General features: G+C 35.4%; 1 protein-coding gene across 1 annotated transcript; it reads left to right on the forward strand.

Moving 5' to 3' along the window:
- Positions 1–238: 238 nt before the first annotated feature.
- Positions 239–19765, forward strand: LOC129216463 (uncharacterized). The gene is made up of 2 exons (XM_054850677.1): positions 239–529; positions 17770–19765. Exons 1-2 carry the CDS (start codon positions 239–241, stop codon positions 19432–19434), a joined length of 1956 nt encoding a protein of 651 aa, XP_054706652.1. The 3' UTR covers positions 19435–19765.
- The last annotated feature ends 226 nt before the right edge of the window (positions 19766–19991 follow it).

The raw sequence follows: 19991 nt of genomic DNA on the forward strand, positions 1-19991 counted from the left end.
GGTGAAAAGTAACCCTAAAAGAATTCATTTTTGAAAACTTTATTTGAAAGTTCTACAGTTGATTTTTCTTGGAATGAAACTTTTCTCCACCAGGGAAAATATTCTTCCAGAAAGTGCCTTGGGGAATAGTTTTTAACGTAATCTGAGGAAAATTGAAGTATTAATAGTAATCGCACCTAGATTCCCTTATCTGCCCAGAGACAAAAGACGGTGAATTCCGGGAAACTGACCAGCCGAGATGTCGGTCGGAAGCCTTTTTTCGGCGGTGGCCAGCACGGGCTTGTCAATCGGAAAAGGGCGCGCCGAAATGAGAGAAGGCCTCGCGCGAAGCTGGGACGGAGGCACGGAGGTCGCGGCCAAGAAGCGCCGGAACCCGTGGGGCGACAGCTCCTACGCCGACCTCATCACGCAGGCGATCGAGGCGTCCCCCGAACAGAGGCTCACCCTGTCCCAGATCTACGACTGGATCGTCCGGAATGTCCCCTACTTCCGGGACCAGGGAGACACCAGCAGTTCGGCAGGATGGAAGGTGAGTTCTTCCGGAGGTTTTCAATTTTTCACCCTTTGGGGTCCAATTTGATGTTTCTCATTCATGGTAATCTGGTCAGGAAAATTTGTTTTTGTTTTGCATCAATTTATTGTTTTATTGAGTCGCTTCAGCAAGAAGAATCTGAACCCGTTGAACGATGCAGTGTTATCTTACAAATCCAACCATTATTCATGTGCAATAAACTTATTCTTAAATTTAAAAACTCGACGTTGAATTTACTATCGAAAAAAAGTGATGTGAAGTTAAACCTGGAGTGTTCACGGCATATCCCACTAAACACGCAACCCACTCATAGCAATTGCTACTAGCCCCCCCCCCCCCTCGTCTCCCCAAGAACGAGATCGCGTAAAATAAGATGAAAATCTCATAAAATTAAAATCCTAAAAATTTCACTGGCTGAGTTTGCGCCAAGGGGAGTCTGAACTCTTTTCGAAGACAACACTGGTTAAACTCCATGTTGAGCCGTAAAGAACCTCGCTCCTTTTATGGGTTTGCTTTTTAAATTTTGAAAAGGATAAAAACAGTTATTAAAATTATTTTTAGCCATAAAGACACATCATAATTAATCGAAATTCATTGACTACAATTTGCAAAACTGAACACAGGTTGTGTTACAATTCCACCGAGGTAAGGAAGATTTGAAGGGCTGGGAGCAATAACATGGTAGCCCACTCCTCATGCAAAATCAAAAGGTAGAAACTTTGTTAAAAACAGTGCTGTTGGGTTACCGCCTTTTGATATCGCATGAAGTCCTGGGTTACCATGTTATTGCTCCCAGCCCTTCAAATTTGCAGTGATCCCAGGGGCGGCTCTAGAGCCAGACAAACCGGACCTCTGTCCGGGGCGGCAAATTTTTGGAGTGGCATTTTGGTTCGAATGTCTGAAACACATTTCTCATTAGGAAGAAACTTGTACAGAAGTATTTTGCAAACATAATTATTTTTTTGTAGCTTTTGCGAATCCGAATAGTACTTGAACGTTGAGGGTCTTTTTTGTTCTGCTACGCTTATTGTACCTAAAGCCCCTTTGTACCGTAGTTGCTGTTGCCAACGTCAGACGGTCATGTGTCTAGTTGCAAAGCGAGACAGAATGGGTGGGGTCCGATTCCCATCAGAATCCTCCGCTTGATTCTGGGTCCTAGGCCATGTGCTTTTTTACAGCTCTATTGTCCATGCCGCTCTCTTCTTGTCAATTGTTTCGTGTACTGTTCAGGGCCTTAGGGTACTGTATGATTAAACAAAGAGGGGAAAAGCCTATATGAGCAATCTTTTGGCGTTGTTTTGGAAGGGTTGTATTTTTCTTTCGTAGCAATAAAAAAGAGAAAAAGAAACTTGTGCCACTGTCGCCGCCATCCCTTCCATTCTTCCATAACATGGTATTTTCTTTTTGAATTGATTGTGTTCTCCAAAAAATTAACCAGACACACCAGCAGAGAATTTTCAACCAATAAAATGATTTTTGAAAGCCCGCTCTGTATCTTTATAGCCGAAGAACTGAATATGATTTGTTACTATTGCAATTTACCTCAAATATCGTTGCCATCAGCGTCATTAAGCAAAGGAAAAATTTATAGAGAATATAAATATATATTTCACAGGAAATGAATCTTAGTGAAGTAAGTTTTATGTTTTTAAGTAATTATTCGTTTTTGCTTTTTTGTGTTGTATTCATGAGGTTGAATAATATTATAATTATTATACTCGTACGTCCAGAAGCTCCAACTGATATATGGTCCTGCGTACATAAGTTCCACGGATAGAAGGTCCCAATTCTGTACAGCTAGAACATGAGGTCAAGTTGTCGTCTGAACAGGCTGGACATAAGGTCCGGATTTTGAAGTTAGATCTTTGTTTCAAACTAATTTTGTCAAATATTAAATTGATTTAAAATTAATTCAGTAGTTCGACAGGCAATATCTCCCAAAATGTGTGCCTCCCCGGACAGCCATATTTCATGTACAGGGGCGCCGTGAAAAATTACAATAGCAGGAATACCCCCCCCCCCAAAAGCAAGGACGCACCCACCTAAATATCGCGAAGACTCCTCACCAAAAGCAACCCCCCCCCCCCAAAAAAAAGAAAAATACCCTCCAAAACAGCGCCCGGGAAAAATCTAAATCTGCACCATGCCCCCCTCCCCGTTGGGTACCCCTAGCAATAGCGTAAAAAGTAAGAATTATTTACGACGTTTTAATTAATTATACATTTTTGGTGGTCCAGTTTTTGTCATTCTACAGTCTGGACTTGGATCGCGCAGGGCTCGCTCTACCCGCCCCCCCCCCCCCCCCAGAGCTAAGTATAGTATTTTTTCAAAAATATTCCATATTATTAAATAGAAGAAACGAACGCTTTTTGGGAATACGAAGTATAATTTTAACAGGGAAAAAATATAGAATGTTGTGAAAAATTTTAATTTTTTTTAAAAAGAGCCTTAAAATTATTTTGTTCGATGTTTACAGATTATTGCTCAGTTAGTCACGTCCCAAACCTCACATTTCTTTCAACCTTACCTCTTCTTTTTCTTAGACGTTAGACAGTTCAAAAATAAGAAAATCCTTAAAATGCTACGATTCGAAAGCCTTCTCCCTCAGCCAAAATCATCGAAGGACATCTCAAATCTCGTTTCCAAGGATTTAATTTTGCTACATTTCCAGGAGAAGAATTACTCAGCACTTCGCCTTCTAAAAACATGGAAAATCGTTTAAGACTGCGTTTTTGAAGCTACAAGTTTGAAAAATTGCAGACCCCCTAACGTTACCAAATATAGTGTACAATTGTGTTTTTTAAGGTTTCCAATTTGAAAACCTCCGAATACAGGCCTCGCGCCTCATACCCCTCCTTCTAATATCAATCAAATCGTCAAAAAAATGAATTTTTAAAAATGAAAATTTGTTGAGATGCTTAGCACGCAGTCCTCTTTTATTAGAGGGAGAAGATGCTCTCATATGAAATCTGAAAATGAAAAAACTATAATTTAAAAAAAAAATAAGATGAGACCTTTAAACTCTCACCCTAGTCCCTGAATATCGCTTAAAAATCTGCTTTTTAGGACTTCTATTTCAAGTTTTTTGGATGGAGAACGAAAGAGCCCTCCCCCCCCCCCCTTTCTTTAATCATCAAAGTTTGTTGATAACTGCGTTTTGGAACTTCAATATCCAAAAATTGGAATGAGAGGTGATCGATTTCACTCTGTTTTCAAAAAAAAAAAAAGATTGAAGACAGCACTGAAGTTCTATCCCTTACTCTAACGATAACACATATCGCTTCTAATCGCATTTTTAAGACTTCAGTTTCTTAAAATTTCCGCAGAGGGTCCTCTGAAACTTTCCATCGTCTAAAACTGCAATCTTAGGACTACGATTTTAAAATTTTCTCCGGGGGGGGGGGGAGAGCTTCCAGACCCCTCCTAGTGCAGGAAATTTTAAGCATACCCCCCCCCCCCCCTCCTTAAAATATCTTCTTGTTGTGCCACGTCGTACAGTGTAGAAAGCTGTGACCGTGCTTAGGACCGATAAATTGATGGATAGGTGAAGACAACGGCGAACCAACTGCTTTCAATCATAACGATTTTAGGGGGTGCAGGGAGGGGGGGAAAGGTTTTATTTTTGGAAGAATGTTTCATACTAAAAAGATAGAATTACTAAATGGAAGGGAAATTAACTATATTTGTAACGAAAAATAAAAACAAGTAACGTTTGAACCTTTTTTTAAAAAATTATTTTATTTACTGTGGAGAGAGGCGGGCACTTTGCAGATTTGTCCGGGGCGGCAAAACTGCTAGAGCCGGCCCGGAGTGATCCTAAAAGGTGATAACCCAATAGTACTGTTTTTAACAACGTTTCTATCTTTTGATTTTGCATGAAGTGTGGGTTACCATGTTATTGCTTCCAGCTCTACATTTATTAGAACAAACGTAGTATCAACACAGCTACAACGTTGACTTTACTGGAGAAAGAAACATTTCAAGTTTTTACATGAAATACACCGCCAGCTCAGTCATTCCAGCCGAGGACTGCAATTTCGTGCTTATTACCACTCATCAGCCCGGCATAAGAAATGACTGAGCTGGAGGTGGAAAACCTCTTAACCCATTCATGCCGGTTGGTACAAAAATATACCAACCGGGAAAAAAATTATAATATATAGACATAAAATAAATAAATACTAATAAAATTATCACAGTTTATTGTTTTTTTCGAAACCGGCATTAATGGGTTAAGGAAGCCAAGAGTGCCAAACAAACTGGTAGCTAATATAGAATTAGCACTGACCAAACGAGTGACCGAAGCAATGGTTCGGTTCAACTCGAAGCATGAAGGCAAGACAGTGGTAGTTTCAGTATGTTACCACCCTATAGCCAGGACTAAGGCAGAAATACATGAAATACACAGCCAGCTCAGTCGTTTCAGCCGAGGACTACAGTTCCATGCTTATTAGCACTCATCAGCTCGGCATAGGAAATGACTTGCCTTGCCTTCAACATTTGAAGTCAAATTCTAGTTTTATTTGGTGTAACACATTACGATCAATGGTAGAGAATGCGTTTGTAATTCTGTGGTGTAAATATTGTAAATCACGTAGGGTGCACAAACACAAGGTCTTCGGTGTAACCTAAAAAATCGCATGGAGTTTGATCTGGAGATCGCGATGGCCACGAAAAAAGGATGTTGTCGTTGTCAGAGCCTTGTCCAATTCTACGACCACGAAGCTTGTAATTGAGGAAAATAGCGGACGACTGTCAGATAGTGACGTTGGATGGAGTATCCTTTATTGTTGGAAAATGAACGACCATCGATTGTGACATATTGCAGCGAGTGAGATGTGAATTAGACTTTAGACTTGATACTCGTATCTGCCGCGTCACAAAATGTTCAAAAATCGAGCATTTGTGGAAAACAATTTGTAATGTTTCTTTTCTCAAAAAAAAAAAATCAACGCTGTTACTTAATTGGCAACATTTGTTTTAATAAGCCTTTTAAACTCTAGAGGAAATTGGGACGCACCTCGTATGAAGTTTTGAATGTCTTTTTTATAGCCTTGAAAAAAATTTCATTCAAATATTACGCTTATTTCTTATGATTGAATCTTGTGTTTTTTGACAGTTTATGATATAGGGACAGGGAGGCAAAGTGAAATACGGGCCAAAGTGAAATGATGAAATATTTACTCCGCTTTTAGTGCCACCTATCTGATAATAATTTATTTACGTAGTAACACTTGCAGTTTATTCTAGTTAAGATAAAGTTTCCATGGAAAATCAAAGAATATGATAATAAAAGCAATTTCCAAAATTTGAAACACACATTGTAATATTTTTTTGAAAGTCAAAATTGATTTTTGTCATTATTAAATGATAAAGTTCTTGTTATTAACGTTTTAAATATGAATTGAGATCTACTGATTTTCGGTGCAGTATTTATTTGTTTAATATTAGACTTATTTGCGTTTAAAATAATTTGTACAACTATTCAAGTGCACAAAGTGGATGGGACAAAGTGCAATAGTTCGTTTTGCTTGCTTATTCAATACTTTATCAAATCACTTGCATAATTATTTATTACTTATTTCTCATTTGCATTCTTTCATTTAATAATTATCTTATTTATTAATTTATTCACTATTTTATTCACTCATTTATTTTTCACTTTGCTTTATGAAAAAAAGAAGTAAACAATTTCCACCATTTTTGGAGGTACCAAGTTACTGCCAAAAATAATAAACAATGTTTCAGTGCAAGCTTCATTAAAAAATGTATTGTTCCTTCTTTATGAATGCAAATATTAGAACAAAACTCCAATTTGTTCATATTGAAAAATATAACTCATCTTAACCATTTCACTGTGCCCCACATTCTCCTACATTGACCAGCAAACACTACAGAATTCGCCGAAAACCGATTTCCGGTCTTCTGGAATTAGAACGACTTGCGACTTTTTCCTAATTGCACCTGTGACCAGTAGATTTTACGAAACAGTAACATAAAAAGTGCTCAAAAGATTTTGATACCCATTAAGTCATTTTGTATTTATAGTAGGGTACATTCGGTCGGAAGAGCTACCGCATCCGGGATAGAAGCCATACACCTTGTATATTGTAAAATTTCTGATAGAAAGGAGTCAGCATAGATACTGATGAATGAGAATTCTTTAACCAATGTATGGTTTTACTCCCAATTCCACTTTCACCTGTACAACTTTTATTTTGCGTTAAGTGCATTTTTTTTTTTTGTCGAAACTTTTAAAAACCCTTATGCAAAAATAGTTTTAATTGTAGGACCTGTTACGTGATAATGAGGAAAATAAGCCTTCGTGGAACTTTTCTCTCAAATCCAAATGAGATTTACTCTCCCTAATGACATTTTGAAAACAATTTCATTAAAGTTTAGAGTTTTGAAAAAATTTTCACTGATTCCCCATATATTTAATTAGAAAAATAATTACAAAAATACTATTTTTTTTTTAAATTAAAATTTAATTTGTTTTTTCAAAGAAGGGGGTTGCTTTAAATTACTAAAACTTGAAATATTCTTGATCAATTTTCAAATTTTATTTTAAAAAATTATGCGCAAATATCTAAGCTTTGAATTTTATTCGGCGATTTGAAAAAAAATAATTCAATAAAAAATTGAAACTCTTTGAAGAAAAATTTCGAAAAATTCAAAGATACTTTTTTTAAAAAAATCATATTTTTTGCAGAAAACTTTTTTTTCAAATTTGCCGAATACAAATTAAAGTAAACTGCGTGAAAAAGATATGTTCCAAATTTCATTATTTTATCTCTATCAGTTCTTGACTTATAAGAGTTAGAATGCAAAAAATCGGGAAAAATTGCATCATGGAGAAAAATGTGTTTCAAGTTTTAAAGTTAAGTATAATATTAGTTAAATGCATGCAACAAAAATAATTATATCTTTCGTTCTAATTAAGATAGAAACAAGATTCAATCGGTCTTTTAAGCGAAAAAAAAACGGATTTTTTTAAAAAATTGCAAAATTTGATGATTTTTGTGTCCAGGACCCCCTTAACCTAAAATATTTAACAACAGTTACAGGAACGTTACCGACTAGTCCCGAATGTTAATCATACGGCAATGATGCAGTCCAGGGTAAAAAAAAGGTGGGTGATGTTAACAGATACAAACTAATAAATAATCAAAAATACATCTTGAATTCAAATCGGGGGGCACGGCAGTGCCCCTGCCAAGTCGAGCGCGAAACAAACACTGCCGTACCATCCTTTACTGGAACCATTTCGCCGCATTTTCAGGCCCCTATTTGAGAACCTTCTGATGAGACCAGAACACAGAAATTTTATCCAGTAAGCTATAATCACATACTTAAAATCCGAAATTTCAAGTCTGTAGGTCATTTAGTTCCGAAGTTAAGCGAAAGCAAAGTTTCGCATTTATGACACTCTCTCACTCACTCACTCATGATCATCAAAATAGAACTAGTACTTCCCATAAACTCAGAGAGGTGAAATTTGGTACAGAGTTAGGGTTTAATAGCCACATAAAGGGAAAATTATAAAAACTAGGATAATCGAAGATCTGGAGTGACCCTGATTAGAAAACACAAGAGCCCAACCAAACTATTAGAGATCGACATACCGCCTTTACAAAAAATATTCAACATGGTTGGCCGCTTCATTTGATGTCAAAAATCGAAAGTCTGAAGTATCTAATGAAGAACCCTCAGCTGGTCTCAGCTGTATTAGAGATATGGTAATGCCCCCTTCTACTATTTGGTACACAAAAAAATCGACTCTCATTGCAAAAGTCCAGCGTAGTGGGACACATCTTCTAATTTAATTTAGCCTAACGTTAGTCTACTCGAATATTACACAAATTAAATGTTTCTACAAAAAAGTGAAATCCCACCAAAAACATTCTGTAAAAAACTAGCCAAGTCTCAAAGGAGCTGTTTGTTTATCTCTAAAAAGTAATGAAATCTAGACAAAGTCATGACAAGTCGAAGGTTCCTTACTGCGATTTCTTTATTGTTATAGTTAATGTTGTGTGACTTGGCCGTTAAAGGGTACACAAGGGTACAAAACCAGGTGCTCCATGACACGATTGCACCAATCTGTCGCCAGAACCGCTACCCATTGACGATGGAAAATTGCCACTTGGAAAACGTGTAAACAAAATTGACTTGTACCCACTAACGTATAAAGAATGTTTAACGGCCAAGTTACACAACATTAACTATAACAATAAAGAAATCGCAGTAAGGAACCTTCGACTTGTCATGACTTTGTCTAGATTTCATTACTTTTTAGAGATAAACAAACAGCTCCTTTGAGACTTGGCTAGTTTTTTGCAGAATGTTTTTGGTGGGATTTATGTTTTCGGCAATCATGAGCTGCGATAGGACACTACTCATTGGGCTTTGGGCTTCTAGTTTTTACAAATTGCTCCCATCACAATCATAATTGCGAAAAACATAATTTAAATTCAAGATGTCAAACTTCTAATTAATGCCTGAGACTTGATGCTGGATACTGTTTTTGTCTAGAGAGGATGGTGTCAAGTCGAGAGGGTCGGGTATAAATGAAATTAATGACGAGCGGGGGGGGGGGGGATATGTTCGAGGACAAGGAGTCCCCGTCACCTCCCCTCTCCACCGCCCAAGAAGAGCAACCGCGCGGAGGCCGATGAACCTCAAAATGGATAAGACATCAACTACGGTCAAGTAAAAACAATGAGCAATCGTGATTGCTCATAAAACGGAGGGGGAAAAGCTTGTGCTATTTTTTTTTTTAAATTGGAGAATGCAATCACAAAAACAAAATGCAAAAGGCCTATTGCTTTGTAAAAATATCGCTAACAAACATATTCAAACATATATTTATAATTAAAAACATATTTCGGAAAAATGGAGAATTGAGTTACTGAGTTTTGAAGTAAGGAAAATTATGCCATTCTGTCATCCCCCCCCCCCCTCCGGAATAGCTTTTCATTTAAGAGTCCGATTTGAGCGAAATAGATTTTGTTACAAAAATCTTGATTGAATACCTTTTTCCCCCTCTTATTTTAGAACCCTGTTTTTTTTTTTTTTTTGTTTGTTTTTTTCAATTTCTAGCAAATCAAAAAATTATGTATATTGGCGAGGAATAAACATATTAATGGTGTCGCTTTTGTTGCAAATAACTGTTATTATTACTCAAAATTTTTATTTTCGCTATAATGTTTTCAATTTTTGTCTTCCATTTTTTATTTTGGGTCACGATAAAAATTTAGAGCAAAACATAAAGCAAAAGTATTTTAAATTCAAAATATTGCTATAAAATTACATTAATTGTTAGAACTTACTGAAACGGCATGCTTAAAAAGGGAATTAATTATTTTAGGGAGTTTTATCCTAAACAATTTAATCAGGAAATTTTTTTAAATTAGTGCCTGCGAGAAAATATAAAGCAAATATTGATCTCAAGCTTGCAGACGTATTTGTTTCCATCAAAATAGGTTGGATAAAACTCTAGACAGATAAAACTCAAAACCGGACGTTCAAAATTAACAATTCAAAAGAAAGTTAAATAATTGCGCCTACGTGTAAATTTTAAAAATTTAAACTCCAAACTTGAAACAAAGTGTTGGAACAGGTTTTTGACAAAAATCATGTCTCTAAACGAAGGTTCAAAATAAGCAGTTGAAAAATTTAAGATTGAAACTCCTGCGGAAAAACTTAAAGCAAATGTAGGTTTCAAACTTATAGATGGCTTTTCGTCATGCAATTATTGTTGGAAAAGGTTTTGACGAAGAATATGTTTAACATCCAACAATCAAATCAAAATGAACTACAGTGGTGGACATAGTTATAAGATACCTATCGAATTTTACGAATAGTACAACGAAAAATGTTTTTTCGAATTAGTCAAAAACATAAATTTATTCTGTTATCACACGTAATTGATTTACAAAAATGACATTTTAAGAGTTCAATAAAAAATAAATAAAAATACCATGGGCAAAATTAGAAGACACCCTAACATTTTAATTAAAACATCATTTAACCACAAACTTATAGACGGATTTTCTTCATGCAAACATTGTTGGAAAAGGTTTTGACAAAGAATATGTTTAACATCCAACAATCAAATCAAAATGAACTACAGTGGTGGACATAGTTATAAGACACCTATCGAATTTGACGAATAGAAAAAGAAAAGATTCAGAGCTTAAAAATGTTTTTCAAATAAGTCAAAAACGTAAATTTATTCTGTTATTACACGTAATGGTTTTACAGAAATGATATTTTAATAGAGTTCAATAAAAAATAAATTAAAATACCATGGACAGAATTAGAAGACACCCTAAAATTTTAATTAAAACACCTGTTTTTTTTTTGAAAATAATGTGCAATATTCAAATTTTCTGCACGTTGTTATGACGTCAGCTGTTAACTAGAGAAAACGATAAACGAATTACAAACATGTCACGAGGAACAGAGTTAAAAGAAAGTGAAATTCGAGAAATTCAGAGATTAAATGGAACCGGTGCTTGAAATAAGTTATTATTAATATTCTTTATTTTTATTGTGTTCTGAAGTGGTAAATCCATTGTTGGTCATATGAGACAAACAGTTTTAGTTACTCTTCTTGTAGATACACGAAGAAGAAGATTCAAACTTCAAATGATGTTTGTGAAAATAATCGTTTTATGAGCGGCAAAAGCTGGAAAATACTTGAATGGGAAAAAAAAATGTGGGATTGGGATCCCGCGGGATCAATTCCGCTAAATAACTGCGAGATTCGGGATCGGGATCGGAAACCCTAGTTGTAATCAAGAAATTATTTACACTTATTTTATTCCATACTTTTTAGAGAGAAGCAACCTTATAGAAATAGTCTTAATAAAGAAAGAAAGAAAAAAAAAACAGATTATTTCATCGGATCTTTTGGATTCGTGCTTTCTCGCCAGACCTTATTTCAATTAGCCGATCACCCTCAAAAGTTTCCACCTGAACTACGGGCCTTGACTTACTAAATTGTTACGTTCCTTTTACTATTTTATAACTGAGATCGAACAAAACACTATATTTCTATTTTTATTTGAAAGTGATTACTTGAAAATGTTAGGCAACAAAACTGTTTGCTGACAGTTGCTATTAGTTAATTAAAAAGGCAAGCAAACTAGGGGACGGCTACAGAAAGTTCGGTTAGCACTCAAGCTAGCTGATTGCCATAATGGCAGTTATTTTCTGATTAGTAGCTTTTTATGCATGTTCTGCTGCCTAATATTTCAATTGGTAGTCAGTTTTTAAAAAATGCAAGGAGAGTCAGTGAATATGAAAGAAAAAAAGAAGCCCGGAGTTGGAGTCGGCAGACTTTCTAACGACTCTACTCCTTTAGCCCAAAATCAGTCCGACTCCGACTCTTCGACTCCGAATCCGACTCCACAGCTCTGGCCGCGACATTCCTTTATGCCAGGGCCGATTTCTTTAACCAATTCGCCACTGGTACCGTTGGGGAAAATGCGAGCCCTAAAAATAACTCCAGTTCAGAAACTGTTAACTCAAAGTTTTCGTGAATAACATCATATTGGGAATCTTTAAGGATCCCATATTAAGTAATTATTTCGTTTTGTTTCAAATAACTGACACAGTAAAAAGGGAAAAATGCACTAATACTGTATCTTCGGGGAAAATGCGAGTCCTAGAAATAAATTTCACTAAGTATTTGTAAACTTAAAGCTTTTGTAACTATCCTTCTAATGTAAATAATTTAGGGTCTGATATTAAGTTTTTTTTTTTTTTTCGTTCCAAATAACTTACACAATAAAAAGGGGGGAAGTTCACTAATACTGTACCGTCGTTAAAATGCAAGCCCTGAAATTAAGTCCGAGGAAGAATTTGTTAACTCAAAGTTTTCGTGACTAACATCCATCATTAACGATCTGATAGATTTCTTTTTGTTCCTAATAATTGATACAGTAAAAAGGGTAAAAAAGCACTCATACTTTACCGCATGCCTGTCGGGAAAAATGCAAGCATTAAAAGGAAGTTCCACTAAGATTCTGTGGTTTCGACTCGGTGTTTTTGTAATTACCATTCAGTTGTGAATCAACAAGGATCTTATATTTAGTGAGTATTGATTTTTGTCTAAATAACTGGCACAAAAAAAAGAAAGAATTCACTCATAATATATCACATTCTTGTCGTGAAAAATACAAGCCCTAAAAATAAGTTCCTCTAAGAAACTGTTAACTCAAAGTTTTCGTGACTAACATCCTACTGTGAATCATTAAAGATCTGATATTTAGTAATTATTTCTTTTTGTTCCAAATAACTGACACAATAAAAAAAGAAAAAATGCACTAATACTGTACCGTCGGGAAAAATGCGAGCCCTAAAAATAAGTGCCAGCGAACGGAAATCGCTCCCAGTCAATTTCTGTGAAAAAGGAGGCACCCTTCTATATCTTGCGTTCGATTTCCTTTTCCAATCTTTTGATAACGAAGGGAAGGTTTTGAAAATAAAATGTTTACATTTATATGGTTTTTGTGTCTAAGAGATAAAAATAACTTCTTGAACACACGAGAGCAGAAAGTTCTCCCGCTATGCATAATATTTATTTTAAGCTTCCCGAAAAAACTGATTGTACCGTTGCGAAGTTTGAGGTATTGGGGAGAAAATGCGGTGCATTGGAAGATAATTGAATCATGAGAAATAAAAGCGAAGATTTCAGATAAGTCATAGGACTATAGGTATCATGGCTTTTAAGTTTTCATAAAATAATGACGTAAAATATTTTTGCAATGCTCCTTTTTCGTTGAACCATTTTTGTTTAACTTTTTTGGTTTTTTGGTTTTTATCTTTAAAAACTGAATTTCTTTTATCAAATGTTTCATAAAATTAATGTTGAATTGATATGAAAAAAATATTTAATAGTAAAAAAAGTTTAACTGAAAAATGGGCCATTAAAATTAATGCATTTACATTGAGTTATTGCATAATTTCCACGGCTTTTTTTAGAACACGCCTCCCCCTCCCCCAGTAAAAGGAAACTAATTTGATTTTAACTCATATTTATTGCCTCTATTTTTTTCTCCTTGATGTAATTTTTCGAAATCAATGTAATTTTTATTTTCTTTTAAATGTTGCACATGAGATGAAATAGAAATGCTCGGGATTTTAAAGCAAAATAAGAATAACAAACTTTTTTTTTTTTTGGAAGAAAATGTGAAAAAAAGATCAATTTTAATTTAGAGCTGAAAATGTTTGCTTAAGGCAGGGTTTTTCAAAGTTTTTTTCACCTAAGCCCCATTTATTCATATAGAAATTATTCTGCAGTCCCCCCCCCTCCACCCCTTCAATTTTTGTAACAATCTAACTTCAGTAATCCCTTCCTGAAATTAAATTGGAAAACGATACCGTAAATTACATAAAATAGATTTTTTGCAACAAAGCATATTTTTTATTACTACGTTTTAATATAAACTTTGATAGTTTTACTAAATTTCATAACTTTTAAAAAATTATAGAAAAATAGATGCTTAAAGTACAGCATTAGTTAAATGTCAAGATAAAATTAGTGCATCGGGTGGGCTTGCTTTGCGTGGAAAAATTTCTCAAACCGTGGTGTCATGGAATATCTGAATGGACTGTGTGTTCTTTCTTGTAGCAGAAGCTAATGAAATTCATCCAGGGGCTTTATATTATAAAATAGGGCGTATAAAATAGTTAGGCACAACTGATTGGTTTGGATTCCTCTACTTGTCGAGGTTCAACAAACACAGAGTTATTCCTTCTGCTGCAATATTAAATTTTTTATTCTCTAATTTAACAAAAATATATGAAAACAGACAAGTCGGTTCTTTTCAAAAGACCAAAGTCCTTCCTCACCGTGAAAAATTAGAATTTTTCCGTTTTGCATTTAAAAAAAAATAGAAACAAGTCTGTGTGCTTTCAAAACAGAACAACCGTGAAACAAATTTTTAGTTACAACAAGCAAAACTGTTAAACAAAGGAAGCTGATCGGCTGTAAAAAAGATTACTAGTTGGGTCTAATACCAGTCGGCAAAAATAGGTTTTTATTTCAATTTAAGGTTTTAGCACCTTGTTGTTATTTCATCATCAAACCCGTCAAATCATTTTGGGTTTTCAATCACTTTCGACTACTACATTTCTATCACTTTGGATACAGCATGCCTCTACTCGACAAATCTATAAAACACAGTAACGTCTCCTTATATCGCGCTTGTCGGGAGACAAAAGTGCGATAGATCCGAAAACGCGCTACAATGTAGATCACAAAAAGTAAAGATTCAATTATCGTAAAAATTGATGATCTGCACCTACAAAATTATTATTTGATTGTCATATTAATGCGATTTTCTTAATAGAAACAAAAGAAAGTAGGCTCACCAATTTTTCTCTAAAAAATGATTCTGTTATGTTATGGAGGATTACGAATCGGAAAATTGTAGCTTAAACTGCAAGGAATTAAGATTTATAGCCCTTTCAGACGTGGCGTCCAGTATACCGGACATGAACTTGAAACAGCTGCTTATCATTTATTGATTGAATAAATTACTCGATTTTTTTTTCGTAGTTGATTCTTTACAGTCTGCTTATTATTATCTGTGCAAGAACTTTTCATTTTGGGATTGACAATAAAGAAATAGGGGTTGGGAGAATGGGACTGGCTCATTTTCCCAACCACGGATTCTTGTAGCAAAAGCGAGTTTTCTTTTTTATGATTTTTTAAAACATATATAATTTTATATTAATCATTCCAAATGCTTATATTATGTTTTATTATTGTTTAAAGAATATTTTACAAAGAAATTTGTTTGATGTTTCATCGTTTTATTATCTGAAATATGTATTTCAAAAATACACTCTGTCGCAAAAAAAATATAGCACCTAGAAGAATTAGAGCCACAATCATGAAACTTGGCACAAATGCAGTTTGGTAGCCGATATGCAAATGATTAAAATTTCAGCCATAATGAAACAAGGCTAAGCGCGCTATAAGCATGTGAGTTGCACAGGTGGGAGAGTTTAAAAGCATGAGTACTTGTGTTGTAGGGCTACTCAATCGAATCTGTTGACTTCGGTAGACTGTATTGTGACTTAAGATGTCTGTACGACGTAATCGGCGGCAGTACGAACAGCTGACGGAGTTTGATTGGGGCTGTATAATAGGCCTCAAAGAAGCAGGTTGGTCAAACAAGAGTATTGGCCGCCATCTCGGTCGGAGTGACATGGTAGTTGCTCGGTGTTGGCAACAGTGGATCACGGAAGGGAGAGTCTACCGTCGCGGAGGGTCAGGGCGCCCCAGGAACACAAATGAACGCGAGGATCGCGCAATCAGAAGAGTGGCCACGTCGACACCGACAACGTCGCTAGCATCGATTCAACGCCACTTACCTCCTTCCAGGCATCCGGTGTTATAAAGGGAAACCATTAGGAGACGACTGACCGAAGTTAGCTTAAGGAGCCGACGTTCATTAAGACGCTTGCCACTGACCCCACATCACAAGCAGTGTCAACTGGATTTTTGCCGACCTCGGGCAGCTTGGAGTGTAACAGACTGGAGGCGCGTGATCTTCAGATGTGAATCCCGATTCAGTCTCAGTACTGATGATCACCGTACACGTGTGTGGAGGCGCACCGGTCAGAGTTCCGAACCGGCATTTGTTGTCGAGAGGCATACAGCCATTTCATAAGGTGTAACAGTGTGGGGAACGATTTCTTGTGACACACGACCACCTCTAGTTGTTCTCCAAGACACTTTGACAGCTCGCAGATACGTGGACAGCATTTTAACGACGATTGTTCTTCCCATGCTATAAAGTCGCCCAGGTGCCATTTATCAGCAGGACAATGCTCGTCCACATACTGCGCGATTCTGTTAACATTGTCTTCAGAGATATGATGTACTTCCATGGCCTGCCAGGTCACCAGACCTTTCGCCAATAGAGCATGTTTGTGAAGTGCTGGGAAGGCAACTGCAGCCATCCCGGGATACAGGGGAATTAACGACGCAGTTGCAAAGATTATGGCACGATCGTCCGCAGGGGTCATAAATGACCTAATTGATTCGATGCCACGTCGTGTTTCAGCTTGTATAGCTTCCAGAGATGGCTTTACTACTTACTGATTCGTAACCTTTTGCATGCTGTAACTGCTTATTAAAATTATCATTTATTCTGAATTTTTAATCATCTTCTTATCTCCTTGGCATGCACTACATGCCTGCCAAGTTTCGTGAGTGTAGCTCAATTTCTTCTGGGTGCATATATTTTTTTGCGACAGAGTGTATATGTCCGGATTATTGGACGCGTCATAAATCTTTCAATTTCTCACCTATAAACTTGAAATTTTGTCCATAAGATATTCTTTACCATAGTACACTGTCTAGTAAATAAAAAGACTTTTGGTTAAGTATTTCAAAATTCCGTCTGAAAGGGATAGAAAACATACCAGTTTGGTTCATCGTTCATTCTCTTTGAGAGAGAAGAAAATACTCTTTCAGAGAAGTATAACATTTTTTTTTCCTCCTTTGTGAAGCAATATGTTTTTTTTTTCAATATTATTTTTCGGAAGACAAACGGAAAGCACGATGCATCCGAATGAGTGATATAACGAGGACTTTGCTGTATTTAAAGTTTTAGCGTAATGTTTATCTTGTATGATGTCAACTTTTCTGTCAATTGATTTTGCTTCTTTAAATGTATGCGAATTTACTTAAAAGTGTGGGGTTGGGTCTGCTGCTTTGTACAAAGAAACCTGGCAGAAACATTTGTTGGATACTTTTCAGAATTATCTTTCTGATTTTCTCGTTTAAACGTTTCCAATATAATTCCTGGGTTTTTGTATTTTTTTTCTAGATAACCGATCACCTACAGTAATAAAAAGAAATTGTAAAAAATATTCTTTCTTTCAAAAATCATTTAAAACTAATGAACTCTTGAGAACTTTCTATTTTTTTTTTATCGCCATGTTAGGCAGCATAGGTCACATTTTTTAAAAGTTTATTTTCTTAATCAGCAATAAACTTAAGAAATAAGTAATAAACTTTAAAATGTTCATTTACTTATTGCTGGTGTTTTAAGAGAAAGGTTTTTCTGTTGCTGTAGATCGGTTTACATCATTATTGGAAATCATTAATTATTAATTGTTTATGTTTAGAATTTATTGTTTTATCCTTCATGTCTTCATTTAACAATTTGAGATTGAAGCAATAGCTTTAATATACGTTTTTTCTCTTTCAGAATTCTATCAGACATAATCTGTCACTATACACGAAATTTAAAGCTATCAAAAACGAACCAAACAGAAGTTCATGGTGGATTATCAGTGACAATGCAAGCGAATCCAGAACAACGAGACGAAAGAAAAGATCGAAATCGAAAGTGAAGAAAAAGCAAAACTTTTTTGGAAGGCTTCCATCTACCCTCAACGCACCTTCTGATAGAAGAACGGAAATTTCTCCTCCAAAAAATCTATATCCGATCACAAATGTTGACCGCAGCAAACGAAACACAGGTTTCTTCGAGACAACTTGTCACATAGATTTATATAAATCGGACGTTGGAATGCCTATGGAAGAATACAACACTGATAATAGATGGTTTTCCAAAAGCCTTTTCAAAAGTCCACACCATTTAAGTTTCAGTTACGTAACAACAGAAATCGAAGCAAACATGCTACAAGACAATATCTCCGCTGGAGGAAAAGAAACTTTTAATAGATTCGAAATGTCTTCCTTTACGAAAGGGTTGGAAGGGTTTAGTTCTTTTGCCTATAAATTACCGATGCAAACAGTCTCCGAAACTTATAATCAAAATCAATTGGCAGCAGATCATCGGAACTATGGTAGTACACAGGTACAAAGAGGTTCATTGAGAGAACTTATTGACGAGTTAATGAAGGAATTGAACGAAATTACTAACGATGAAAGCCAAAGTTCTTCAACGGAATTCAATGATAATCTATGCACGTTGAAGAGCACAACGAGCTCTGATGTGCGGCCTCCTAACACCCTTCCTCATGCCGACAACGAACTTCTTCACTTTAATTCGGACTTCGTGCAGATGACTACACCCTTCGACGATAATTCTGCTAAAGAATTAGATAGACTGAATTCTAACAATGAATGTTCAACTGAAAAAGCGTATCATGAAGACGTTTATGTTTCTCAAAGTTCAAACTTTGCCTCTACAGAATCGACAAACCTAGCAAGGATGAGACATAATGAACAAGATGATGAAAATGTGGACTATACAAGTGTCTACTTAGAAAAGGGGAATAATGAATGTCTACTGGATGGTCAACAAGAAATGGGTTCTCCTGCATTAAATGTGAACAGTGCTTCCTATTTTTTTAAAATGTGTGGCTTAAGAAGCGTACATGACTACAATGAACGTCAAAGTAACTCAGATGAGTCGAGTTCCGATCCAAACATTTTACAAACAGAAAGGGAATCTTTCTGCAAATATGACTGCAATGTAAATCAATCTAACCCAGATGAGTCAAGTTCCGAATCGTTTACTTTTAAAACAGAAAATACTATAACATCTTTTAAGGCTCTACAATCTGAAAGAGAAAGTAAAACTGATGAGTCTTTCAGAATTCGAAGCATGAAATTTGAAAATGAAACTGACGAATCGCTTCGGAGCCAACATCAAGACCATGAGGATAAAGCTGACATAAGTTTTTTTGAAGTAAGCTCACTTCAACCCGTTAATTTAACGATAAACAGTAATTTAAAACTAGAGTTCAAGAAAGACTGTACCTCTAGCTCCGATGTAGAACATCTCTCGCTCGAATTCATGAACTTAAAGGAAATTGATGATGATTCACTTTCAAACTATCTCGATTGCGTAAGCGGTTTTGAAAATTACGACTCAGATTTTGACGTTTATCTCCAATCATAAATTTTCACTTCAATAGCAAAAAATGGCACTGAGAAGCAAAATATTTCAAAACGTGGTATTTTGCATGATCTGGAACCGTTGTTTGCGGTGGATAATAAAGATCATAACCAATGTTAATCATCCTTCAGCAAGCTTTTATAGTGAGAGAAAAAAAATAAGAAACTAAAAACAAAAATTTCTCTGTTTACAAGTTGTGTTTGATTGGACTGTTTTAAAAATTGTTTTGTATCTATTGTGATAAAAAGCTTATTCAGAAAACTTTGATGTATAACAGGTGTTAATTTTTGGATAAAATATGTTTCTGAACTGTATTAGGAATGAATAGCATTGAAAAATAATTTCCACACTTTCTTCACAAGTAATTTTGTTTATTCTAATAAATCAAGAGGAACAACTTTGTTAAATTTTTAGAAATTGATACACATAATTTGCTTTTAAAATGTTCTAATTTTGTAATGCTTTTACTTTGTAATTTTCAATCTTTTCTTGTAAAGTACAACACATAAACTTTGAGTTAATGAAAAGAAAATCTTTTCGCTTAACTATATCTTTTAATC

Source organism: Uloborus diversus, chromosome 2 (genome assembly GCF_026930045.1).
Source record: "Uloborus diversus isolate 005 chromosome 2, Udiv.v.3.1, whole genome shotgun sequence".
Lineage (NCBI taxonomy): Eukaryota > Metazoa > Arthropoda > Arachnida > Araneae > Uloboridae > Uloborus > Uloborus diversus.

Coding starts and splice junctions, on each gene's coding strand:
- LOC129216463 (XM_054850677.1), top strand. CDS start 239: ATGTCGGTCGGAAGCCTTTTTTCGGCGGTGGCCAGCACGGGCTTGTCA. Junction 530..17,769: donor GCAGTTCGGCAGGATGGAAG/GTGAGTTCTTCC, acceptor TTTCTCTTTCAG/AATTCTATCAGACATAATCT.